Source organism: Dermacentor silvarum, chromosome 5, assembly GCF_013339745.2.
Source record: "Dermacentor silvarum isolate Dsil-2018 chromosome 5, BIME_Dsil_1.4, whole genome shotgun sequence".
Taxonomy (NCBI): domain Eukaryota; kingdom Metazoa; phylum Arthropoda; class Arachnida; order Ixodida; family Ixodidae; genus Dermacentor; species Dermacentor silvarum.
Window position 1 is genome coordinate 20,484,626 of NC_051158.1, and position 12,861 is coordinate 20,497,486.

Here is a 12,861-nt window from a genome sequence, read left to right on the forward strand (position 1 = left end):
GACACAAGCCTTTCAGTACGAGCAAGGACAGTCAGTAGAGGATTCTTTAATTCGAGTTAATTTATTTACCTGTTGCTCGCGCTGTAAAACCTGTTGCTTTTCCTGAATCTCTCTCGGTATTGTACGGGAGATTCTGAGGTGAAAACGTTTTAGGTGATACACCATTGGCGCTGATGTGAGGTGAACACGTTCGCCTGTTTCATTTAACAGTGGACTGCACTGTAACTTACTAGTTATTACTATTACTTACTAGGCTTCAGGGACTTCCAGGAGAAGGCATGAGCCACACTAAAATAGAAAAAAAATACATAAAAAAAGCCTTACAGTGTTGGTACTGGACAGTATAAATACTTTATTTTTACGTCGGAGGTTAACGTTACAAATCTGCCTGCGCGGCGCCACCGTCGTACGGAGCTCCAAAAATTGTAGAGCTCAGTTTCAGAAATCTCGACGCTACTGATACGTAGGTTTTTGTTTGGGACGTAATATCTGCCTTCATCAGCAGGATAAAATAACCATTTCTAAAATAATTGGTTAGGGGTTAAGCAGGTCGCACAAATATTTTTGAAGCGAATTTTCTCCCTGAAGAGAAACAATATTACATTTCGGTCATCTGAATGAGAAAAAACAGGTACAAACAAAGTAAAAAAAAAAAAAAAAACATCAGTGCAGCGTTCTTTTTTTGGCTGTAAATCAGACTCCCTTTCTCACGAATTTTCAACAAAATCGAGACGTTGTAGGCTGTGCTTGGCGCTTCGAAATTCTTATTTTACAATCATAACGGTGCGAAGTGTGTCAACGCTATATTTGAACACAATTATTGCGCCACCCAAGGCCAGTGATCGTACTTCTTGGGCATCAGACTCCGAAGGATTCCGCCCAGAGGGCTAACCTCCGGTTGAGGCGACGCATGGATCCTCGCGGAATTCCGAGGAGAACCACGTTTAGTTATCGGCGACACCACATTGATAGTTTATGTAATTGTAGTTACTAACGCTCATATTTCTAAGGTTATACAGTGTCGCTGTTTGTTTTTCTCCATGTCGGAGATGTGTTGTAAATGGTTAGGATTTCTAGAGGAATTATTGCGCCAGAAAGGGTTAAGAAGTCGAGAAGCCCTTCCTCGAAGCATCAGCCCAGGTCCAGTTGCCCAGAAATACAGGTACCTACAGTTCTCAACCGTACCTAGGGTATAATACGTATCATCATCATCATCATCATCATCATCATCATCATCATCATCATCATCATCATCATCATATATTTATGTCCACTGCAGGACGAAGGCCTCTCCCTGTGATCTCCAATTACCCATGTCTTGCGCTAGGTGATTCCAACTTGCGCCTGCAAATTTCCTACTTCGTCACCCCACCTAGTTTTCTGTCATCCTCGACTGCGCTTCCCTTCTCTTGGTATCCATTCTGTAACCCTAATGGTCCACCGGTTATCTACCCTACGCATTACATGGCCTGCCCAGCTCCATTTCTTCCGCTTAATGTCAACTAGAATATTGGCTATCCCCGTTTGTCTCTGATGCACACCGCTCTCTTCCTGTCTCTTAACGTTAGGCCTAACATTTTTCGCTTCCATCGCTCTTTGTGCGGTCCTTAACTTGTTCTCGAGCTTCTTTGTTATAACCTCCAAGTTTCTGTCCCATATGTAAGCACCGGATAGAATGCAATGATTGTACACTTTACTTTTCAACGACAGTAGCACGTTCCCAGTCCGGATTTGGCAATGCCTGCCGTATGCACTGCAGCCCAATTTTATTCTTCTGTAAATTTCTTTCTCATGATCAGGGTCCCCTGTGAGTAATTGACCTAGATAAACGTACTCCTTTACAGACTCTAGAAGCTGACTGGCGATCCTGGGGCCGTATTCTGAAACATTCCACTTCGGCGAAATTTCTTTTTCGCTTTCAGGCGCGCGATGATTGGCTGTTTTAGCAAAATTGGATGAGCTGATTGGATGGTTGAGCCCGACGTCATTCAATTTTGCTCAACCAGCCAATCAGCGCGCGCCTGAAAGCGAAAAAAGAAATTTCGCCGAAGCGGAACGTTTCAGAATATGGCCCCTGAATTCTTGTTCCCTTGTAAGGCTATTGAACATTATGTTTGCCTTCTGCATATTGATCTGAAACCCCACTCTTACACTTTCTCGGTTAAGGTACTCAATCATTTGCTGTAGTTCATCCCCGTTATTGCTGAATAGGACAATGTCATCTGCAAACCGAAGGTCGCTGAGGTATCCGCCGTTGATCCTCACTCCTAAGCCTTCGCAGTCTAAGAGCTTGAATACTTCTTCTAAGCATGCAGTGAATAGCATTGGAGAGATTGTGTCTCCTGGCCTGACCCCTTTCTTGATAGGTATCTTTCTACTTTTCTTGTGGAGAACCAAAGTTGCTGTGCAATCCTTGTAGAACCAAGAGACCTGGCTGGCTTCAGGAAGGGATATTCTACGATGGATCATATCCATGTCATAAATCAGGTAATAGAGAAATCTGCAGGAGTACAATGAACCTCTCTATATGGCTTTCATAGATTATGAAAAAGCATTTGAGTCAGTAGAGATACCAGCAGTCATAGAGGTATTGCGTAATCAAGGAGTACAGGAGGCATACGTGAATATCTTGGCAAATATCTACAAGGATAATACGTATAGGTATCTGCAATACGAGTGATCGTCCGTTGCGTGCCGCTGTCAAATTAAATAACCATTTCAGGGCAAAAGTCTAGGATTATGAATACCCTAAAACAAACAAGCACAGAAACAAACAAACAAAAAACCAACAAACAAACTGAAGCACAAACTGAAGCACACGTACAACTCCGTTGTACGGGTGCCACACGGCGCACATTTGATCGCGATCAAGCCCGATCCGGATCGAATTTCTCGGTCGTGATTGGCTCATTTGCGCAAGCTACGCGGGGGAGCCAATCACAGTAGAGAATTTCGATCCGAATCGGGCTTGATCGCGATCAAAAGTGCGCCTTGTGATACCGGTATAAATCGCGAATGGATGCACCGGACGAGGACGACGCTCCGCTTTTTCTGCTGAGTCATATTGCGTTTATTAGTTTAAACCGAGTTGTACTAAGAGCATTACCGTCTCAACGAACACTAACTAGCCCAATTTCTCGCCATACTCAATTATCAGAAACGTGGCCCCCTTCACGCGCGATCATCGGTAGCGCCGCATCGCGGCGGCGGTCAACATCGCGGCACCTTCAATCGGCCAAAGGGGGTCGCCTTCTCCTCAATCCTCGAGAAACGACGCGATAGCTCGCCTTTTCACCGCGCTCGCGCGGGAGCCTGTCTTGTTCTTTTGCGAGCCGCTTTCATTTATTTTATTTCTCATCCACCGTCCTTCGCTCTCCCTCCGCTCGCCAGCGCTCTCGCGCTCGCATTCGCAGCGCCCTGTAGCGGCCGAACCGGCAGCATCGGCGCGCTCACACACAACATCCCGGCGCAGCCGCCGTAACGCCGGGCCAAGTTCGCGCCCGCCGGTAGTACGGCAGCAGGAGCAGCTGAGAGGGACTCGCCTCCGAAACGCCGTCTACAGAGACCTCCTACTCCACCGGGTCTCGTGTGTACGGCACCTCGGCTGCCGCCTCGTCGGAACAATCGCCGGTCGCTCGTCGACCAAGCTTGCGCGCGCCAAGTGAGTGACGACGGTACGCCGAGACTGCCAGCTGTCGTGGTGAAAGACGACAAGAATCGGAAGAAGAAGCGCAAGAGTTTTTTTTTTTCCCCTTACTCGAGTCTCGCGAACGCCGGTGATCGGCGCCATGTTGGCCGGGCTGCTGAGCGGATCGATGCCCGGAGTCCGGCCGTCGTGTTCTTCGCCGCAGCAGCGCCGGCAGCCCGGGCCGTGCCGGAGCCCGCGCCGACGCCGGGCGTGGTTTGCCGTCGCCGCGCGCCGCTGACCGAAAGGGGGGGTCTCTCAGTGTGTCGCCGCGATCAACGCGCAAGGCGCCGAAGACGATGAACGAAACTTCGGCGCTGTGCCGAGCGGCGGCCAACGGCACGGCCAGTCCCCGGGCCCTGGCCTCCCTGGTGCCGGCAAACTGCAGCGCTCCTGTCACGGTCGCCGAAGAGCCCTTCTTCACCAGCCACCCGGAGTTCGTGGTCGAGTTCTCCAAACTCCTCTACGGTCTCGTCTGCCTCGTCGGGCTGTGCGGCAACTCGCTCGTCCTCTACGTTGTGCTCCGCTTCTCCAAGATGCAGACCGTCACCAACATGTACATCTTCAACCTCGCGCTGGCCGACGAGATGTTCCTGGTCGGGCTGCCCTTCTTCATCGCCACCATGGTGTTCAAGTACTGGCCGTTCGGCCATGCCATGTGCAAGGTGTACATGACCACCACGTCCATCAACCAGTTCACCTCGAGTCTACTGCTGACCGTCATGTCCGCTGACCGCTACGTGGCCGTTTGCCACCCCATCTCGTCGCCGCGGTATCGGACTCCCTTCATCGCCAAGTTTGTCTGCCTGACGGCGTGGACAGTGTCCGCGCTACTCATGGTGCCCGTGTACATGTACGCGAGGGTGGTGGACGCCGGACACGCGGACGCCGGCCCCGTGCCGTCCTGCACCATCGACTGGCCCGAGTCGGGCATGATGAACGGCCAGGCGGCCTTCACGCTCTACTCCTTCACGCTGGGCTTCGCCATACCGCTGCTGCTGATCCTGTTGTTCTACGTGCTCGTGATCCTGCGTCTGAGTCGCGTCGGTCCGCGCTCGCGGCACCGCGCGAAGCACCGCAAGGTCACCTACCTCGTGCTCACCGTCATCACCGTCTACGTCATCTGCTGGCTGCCCTACTGGGCCGGACAGCTGTACATCAGCTGCGTGGGCGCCACGCAGGCCACCGCGTTCACGGTCACCGTGTTCCTGCTCAGCCAGCTACTGTCGTACGCAAACTCGGCCGTCAATCCCATCCTGTACGCCTTCCTCAGCGACAACTTCAAGAAGTCCTTCGCCAAGGCGTTCTCCTGCGTCGCCGTAACGGCTGCACACGGTTCCGGCCGCGGCCGGGAACAGCCGCAGGAGGACAGTATGTTCCCGCGTTCATCGGCGGCTCCCGGAGGAGGAGGAACCGGAAACACCCAGACGGGAGCCAGCAAAGTAAGTGTTCTTTGACTTCGACTTGGCTGCCGGCTTGTGAACTACCGCGGGGACGTATCGTTTTAAGAAACCACGACGGAACTAAGCGGCGTCGCTAGCGCAGTCACCACAAGAATGGACGGTCGAGCTGTCACCTTATCATCCCGTACGCCTAAGTGTCCCTTACCGCAGGCATTGCACTCGGCGCTATCAGCCATTCCAATCAAACACGTGTATGCATTGGTGAATGCAACGCCCAAGCGTAAGCGGCACAGCATTGTTTCCTCACTTCGCGGCGGAAGTCTGTGATCCGGACTGAGTGACCGTCAGTGATAGAGCAAAGGAACAGTTACCATGTCGTCGATGTCCACGGTGGACTTTCTCTTGTTCTCCCAATCTTTCCCTCCCCTCTTCCCTTCCCCCAGTGTAGGGTAGCCAACCGGGCTCAGTCATGGTTACCCTCTCTGCCTTTCATTTATCATTTTCTCTCTCTACGTGTCCCTTCCCTTCGTCATAAGAAACGGGTAGTTGAGAACGAGTTTCGGAGACAGGGGTGACGATTGCCCCCTTGTAATCTTTGGGGGTGACTCCTCCTGCGAGCATGCTTACTGGGTAGTGAAGGCAACCACAAACGATAATTCCAATGCTGTTTAGTAGGACGCTGTAACGGTTGGTTACGATTCTCTCGGAATTGAAGTATGCGCGAAAGGTGACACAGAATCAATACGGACACACGTATCCGTGCAAACGGTGCAAAGCATTGTACTTTTTGTACTACCAATAAAAGTTTTTCACCACCACCACCCATTGCTAACCCCTAACCTCACCGTCAAAACACTCCCGCCGTTTAGTTTCCGTATGGTTTCTAAACTCGCTAATGTACCTGGTGTCAGAGGAAGTTCGACTGACTAACGAAACCGGCAGAGCAAACACTTCATCGTGGCCAGTGCGAATCTATTAACTCTCGGCACGTTGAACCCGGCTAACCATTTATGTTCCATAGATGTCTATAGAACATCATGTTCTACGCATTGAATACTTGCTATCGATATCTAGATTTGTCCAAGCAACATTACGAATACATACCATGAATAATCTGAATCACATCCAGATGACGTTGCTGTAACGTTGTAAAGATATCGTACCTGGACATATGTTATCTCTAATAGATGATCACTTGCGGCACGCAGATCGAGGTCCATAGAACGTCTAGTGTATCTTTCTGGTCGACGCTAGCGAGCGTGTGTGACTGCCTGGCATATCAGGGCATCTTTCTTAGTGTTTGTTAGAACAAATATTACGTTCGCAACACACGCTCTGTGACAGATGCCACAGATACATCGCGTTCACACGTATGCGCACATACACACGTACAAGTCCAGTATGCTCATTCTTCTAGGCCTTGAGCCTGGCACAAGTGACAATGAATTAACGAAAGCTTTGACAATTAAATTGTATCGGAAAATAGGAGCAGTAGGTGTACGCATATGAGCTGGAGATACGGTAATTGAGAATGATAATTTGAATAAATGAGAAATCACATATCGGTCACATGGAAACTGGAAAATAAATCCTCTGAGAGGACTATTCATGTGTGGTCCAAAAAAGGTGTATATGTCCAGTTGTTGCAAGATAAGTTAGAGGTCGTAGGTTAAAATCTATAGGCCGCTTTTTCTTAAGTGAAAGCAACACACTATAGACGTCTTGGATTTTTCTCGCAAGGCCGCACTTTCCCGTGACGTCTAGCAGATCTTGGTCTTCGACTTCGAGATTAGGGCCCAACTCGTACATCCCAGAGACAAACGCGTCGATGACACGAAAATTACAAAAAGGCTACGAACCCTCGGCCTTTGGTGGTAGTCGAAACCACGACCTTTGATGTTAATTAAGGCTACGAACCCTCGATCTTTGGACTTAAGAGGGATGACTAAGCGAAGTACACTTAGCTAATTAAGAGGGATGAGTAAGCGAATTACAAGGGCTGACTAAGCGAATTAAGGGGGATATGTACGTCATGCGTCCGTCTTTAATCCATCGGCTCTTGGGCTTTCGCCTTCAAGTCGTCTTAGGGATAACATAAAAGACCCTGTGATTTTTTTAAGTCGTGAGTTGGGATCATATTTGACGGTAGTGAGCGCACAAAGCTGCCTCGAGATCGCAGTGATTTAGGGATGGTCGATTAATTTTTTTATTCGATTAACGATTAATCGTTCATCATTTTAGCCTTTAATCGATTAATCGCTTTCGATGCAGGGTTTTTCATCGACTAATTGATTAATGGAAATTTTTGCCGGGCACGTTAAAACGATTGAGACACAGTTAATATACTTTTCTAGAACGCTATTTTAATGTTTGAGAGGTGGAAACAAGTTAGAAATACAAGTGTATAAAGTTTAATGTTTAATTTGTTAAAGACTAAATAGAGTTGGCACTAGTGGCCTTTGAATATATAAACATTATATATTATGAAATGGCACTTAGAGCAGCATTAAACAAGATAAATAGCACTAGTGAACTCCTGTTCAATACAGTTAAACAAGAAATAAGAAAAATCGCAGAAGTAAAAGGTGAAATCCAACTATAGTATGCAAGGAGTTGCAATATGCACAGGGGAAATGTATTACTGAAGTGAGGTGGAAGTGAACCCGTCTGACGCTGGATATCAGAGGCCATGCAATTTGTCGTGCAAGTAGTGTTCGTTCCCTGGGCGTCACCATAGACAGCAAGATACTGTGGCGACGCGTGGTTGAAAGTGTTGTGGCTGCATCAGTGCAAATGGACTACGCACTTCGTCGCTTGGCAGGTGTACGTTAGGGGAAACAATCCAATGTCCATGCTTACACTGAACGCTGCACTGACAACAAGCCGCATCCTCTATGAATTGCCGCTCATATATAACCATCACCGAGTCAATTCGAGCGCTTGGAGGCAGTATATAGAAAGGGACTTCGCTTCGCGATGGGAGTTCCTCGGCAAGCTTCGAACAAGAAGGTTATAATGAAGCAGAGTCTCTTCCACTCCGCCTCTTGGCATCTCAGGCCTTGTTAATGCAGCTATTATGGCTCGGGGAGTCCCCCGTATAGGCACGGCGCTTCCCGGCGGCTTCTCCGGCGGAGCAAGAACTCGCTCCCATTTCCACGCGGCGCTGAACATCTTCCGCTTTTCAGGATTGAAATGGCCTAAACGGAGTCGTCTCGATCCGCCATGGTCTTTTTCGGACGTTACATGCAGCCTCAATGTACCCCGGCTACCGGCGTTAACGCACCATTACAACTGCCGAAGCTAAGTTCCTCGTACTGGACCACTTGAGCACAGTGTATATCAAAGCCACCTACAAGCGTACACAGACGCGTCAGTGTGTGCACAAACATATAGCTGCACAGCGGCATGCTTCATACCCTCCCTTGATGTATCACGGTCTGGCCGCCTGGATCGCTTAATTTCGTCTACAACAGTACAAAGCGCCGCAATTACCGCGGCCTTGCACGAGATATCGTGGTGCTGACGGACTCAAAGTCAGCATTACAACGATTCTAGAGAAGTTTACAAGGTAATCTCTAGTACTGATCAAAGATCCAATGAGCAAGGAATTTAACGTAAAATTCCATTGGATCCCACCCCACGTAGGAATTGAAGGAAACAAAAAAGCTGACGCGCTTGCACGCCTAGCGCTGACATGTAACCCAAAAGTGAGAGCGCCAAGCATTTCTCAGGACTCTAAGGAGGCAATCCGTAATCACTTTAGGGCGATCCACAAGACTCCGCACCAAACCTTTGTGATCCATGGACTTACTCGCGAGGAAGCGACGCTGTTCTACCGCATCAGAACCGACTCCGCGTACACCCCGGCTTGGTCATTCAGTTAAGACTGGACGTTGCGCTTCCCCGCTCTATGTCTTCTGTGGTGATATCGGCGACATTGAACATTTCATTTGGCTATGCCCACAGTTCGACACAGAAAGAAACGCGATGGTCGACAGCCTGCAAAAAAGTGGTCTTTCGCACAGGACCTTTGAGGACGTCGTTTTCCCTCATCTCAACTCATTGGAGGCTCGGGCGTGACAATTCCCGGCTATGTATGCCAGGCTAACCCCGCCTCCTGCAACACCGCCACCACCACACCAATAACCATGCTTTAAGATTTTAGGCCACGTGCTTTTTTCTACAGAGCGAATGAATGTCAATGGACTGGGATGTTCGGGTGAAACCAACACCTTCTTTGAATGGCCACACAACCAGCATGCGGGGATAGACGCTCGGAAGATTTACTGGAATCGACATGAACTTTATCGTATCTCAAATACGTGCTCCAAACCGGCGCTCATGCTGTGCCACGTCTTTAGTGGACTGGGAGTGGCACGGCGATCAACGACTGGGTTGCTATAGTATGAATTGAATTGCGAGGGCATTTCAGCGTCCGGCTTTGGGTGGCATGTGCGGTGTGGGTAAAGAAAGGGGAAGCATTCGGCTCGGCATCACTCGGGACTGGGAAAAACAGTCGGCAGTCGCTCTACCACAGCCGCACAGTCACTGCTCGTGCTCCGCCATTCCAGTACGATTTCAAAACTTTCGCGCCACTCCTGTCAAACTCTCGAAAACGATTAATTCAACGTGTCTAATCGATTAAGTCGATTAAATGAAAGGTGGACATCGATGAAGATTAATCGTTTTGCGGGATACTTTTGATCGATTAATTGATTAATCGTTCATCGATATTACCAACCCTACAGTGATTCTGACGCCAACTGCATTCGGTGCCGGGGCCGCACGACTTGCTTCAAAGTTTGCGACTATAACTTGAATGCATTCCTATTTGTACGTGGTCGTCACCTTCTCAGAGCCGACTGTCCACACGTCATTGCATTGTCCGCATTTTGCGCGCTGTTGTCGTCGCCGACCTGCCAGATTGAGTCCGTTCTCTTTCGTCTCGGTGACAATTTCGACGAGGCATTGAGTCAAATCTTCGCAGAGCCATCCCATTCTCATGTATATTGAGCATCGTCTGTGATGAACCATAAGCACAAGATGGCGACTGTGTGGGGTTGCCAACCGACCTGAATTGAGCGGGACAGTACCGACTTTTTTAGGAATTGTCCCGTGTTCCTACTTGACGCAGTAGGAACGGCCAAATGTCCGCACTTTCGCGTTTTTTGCACGGAATCCGCCAACCGCCTATGATGGTATAATATGACCTATGAATAGAGTAAACAGTTCAAAGTCAAAGCCAGAGTTTCTGGGTTTCTTTCGCCAGAAAACCGGGCATTCGTGACGTCACAGATTTTAACGATATGATCCTGCGTGCTTGGTTTCTGCAGAAACGACCTTGAAAATTTGCAGTGTTGAATGTTTTTTTTTAATTTTTAAATGAGATAGCACTATTTTCCTTCTTCCATTTTCTGCAAAGGTTATCACGGCCTTTGACCTTACAGTGAGAAACTTTGCAAACTTGAACGGGGTTGATTCTTACCGAAATGCCACGTATGCTCGATATCAATAATCCTACATGATAAAATTGGATTCCGCAGAAAAACGTGTCTTTTATCAGTAAATCAGTCAGTGAAATTCGTTTTACGGTGGTACACTACTGTGCGTTGTTAAAGACTAAATAGAGACTATCTTTCTTTATTTTTCTACCCTTCTAACAGACAGTGCCGCTTTTGCCTGCCTGGGTTATCTTGCCGCGTCCACGAAGCGGACGGTAGCGGATGTCGCATTTTTTTCTTTTCGCACATCGCATTTCAACGAAGAGTTCACTGTCCGTTTGACTGGCGTTTCCGTGTCGAGACTGCGCGCGAATTTCTCTTTCCTCGACTGCAAGCGCGAGTGACAGCTTGTCAGAACGCGGTTATACAAAAAGGCGTTACTGGCGTCATATCTCGTTTGCTTCGATTTTCGCAGAAACCGCGCGCGAACAGTTGTGGAACGCACTGCGCTCGCAGATCTGCAGGAGATGCTACTTTATTTTGACCTCTTTGTGCCTGGGACTCGCGCTAAGGAAATCTCGTTTCTCGACTCGACACAAAGTCGCAAAAAGAAATAAATAAATGAAAAGAGGGTCGTTACCCGGCGCAAGGGGTAGTAACACGATGCGACTGGTCGTAAAGTCGCCTTGTTTCACTTGCCCCAAGACCGTGGACATCTCCGTTTTAAGAGAGGAGTAAAGAGCGACTTTTTGACATCGCGTAGTCGCGATTTTCTCCTCCCCTAGTTTTCTCTCTTAGAGCGCATCCTCGGCAAAAGTTTATCGTAAGATTGCATTTCTCCGGACTACGTTTATAAACAATGTCGCGCTGTATTGCTGTCATATCGGCGCTGTACGACAAGCCAGCAGGATGGATTTCGAAACATCTGCGTTTGTAATGTGAATGGCTGCATAAGGAATGGCCTCTGTAACACCGTGTTGTTGTTTTTCTTTTTTTATTAATAAATGCGTATGTAGAAGAGAATGGGCATAATGAGTGATGTCCACTACTTCTTCTGTCTTAGGCATAGAGTTACCGAGAGGGAAATATGGCGCCACCGTCTATGGGAGTTTTCTAAAGAGCGCTGTGCCGTCGTGGGAGTGGCGGTACGTATATGGGTTTGCGAGGCTTGCGTTGGCTGGTGTTGTACGAGGCTTCGTCTAAAACGCAGATGCGGTTACACAAATAACGCGTTCTTAAAGTAAAATCTTCATAAAATATTTTCGTTCACCCATATGACGTCTTCCATTGAAGTTTGCTCACTTACAATGCGTAACCAAGCGACGAAGATCAAGAACAGACGACAAACTGTTTTAAAGCGAGCGCGAATTTTGGCGTCTGTCCTCCAACTTTAGCGGCCCGCTGATACTTCTTACGTTTCATATAATTGTACATCCAATCAAAAGTCCACGTAATTAACAAAACCTGTTTTTGTGTAATAATAAAGCTGCAACAGCTTTTTACGTGCGGTTCTAGCAGAAAATGAATCGTGACAGACGGAACGGTGCGTCTTCAAGGCGTCCTGGATCTCCTAGAACGATTCCAATCCGAAGTCACAATATACCGGCATTCCCCATGCATATACCACAGCGCAGCAGCGTCAGATTTCCCTCTATAGGTAATAGAGGGAGAAACTCTATGCTCTTAGGCAAACAGTACATAGCATATATAGGCCTGTCCAAACCTACAAACAATCAAACAAATGTCTTCGTAATAAAGTTTCCTTCAAACAGCACCAGGGGGAAATATGTCGCTAGTGTGTAGGCGAGCTTAGGCGAGCTTACGCGAGCTTACGCGAGCGTGCATGTATGGCTCTTCAGGCCGGCAAGGGAAGAATGGGTTGGACGTGGATTCGTCTAAACTTCGCCCTTCTGGCTTCAAACGCATTTTTGACAGCGCAGATTGATTATGTCGAACGAGATCTTGCGTTATAAATGCAACAATTCAATATGACTATGCATGCGCGCAAGAACTTATTGGCTTCATGCGTTTATAAAAGTGTAATTGGCAGGAAACTTAGACGAATAAAGCGTAAGAAATAAGACCACACGAGCACCTGAATCCAGAAGCAAGACTGTGAGACAAATATATGCAATATAAATACCATTCTCATGATAGGCGAATGATCGACGCGCCTGGTTTACTTTTAGAAATTTAAGGAGGAACCGCTGCGGTCGTCGTTACCTTCCGTGTTTCAATGCGCCTTATAAGGGAGCATAGTAAAGGTTTGTCCTACCGAACTGCAAGTCTGGATTATATTGCCTTCGAGGACAGTTTGGCATTTTGCAGCTAC

At 48.2% G+C, this 12,861-nt stretch overlaps 1 protein-coding gene across 1 annotated transcript in view; it reads left to right on the top strand.

Annotated features, from left to right (window-relative positions):
- The first annotated feature begins 3,473 nt into the window (after positions 1-3,473).
- The window catches only part of LOC119453991 (somatostatin receptor type 2-like), a 181,836-nt gene continuing 172,448 nt past the window's right edge, over positions 3,474-12,861 (top strand). The window contains exon 1 of the mRNA XM_049667475.1: positions 3,474-5,127. Within this exon, the coding sequence (XP_049523432.1) occupies positions 3,985-5,127 (1,143 nt within the window). The 5' untranslated portion in view covers positions 3,474-3,984. The remainder of the gene's footprint in view (positions 5,128-12,861) is intronic.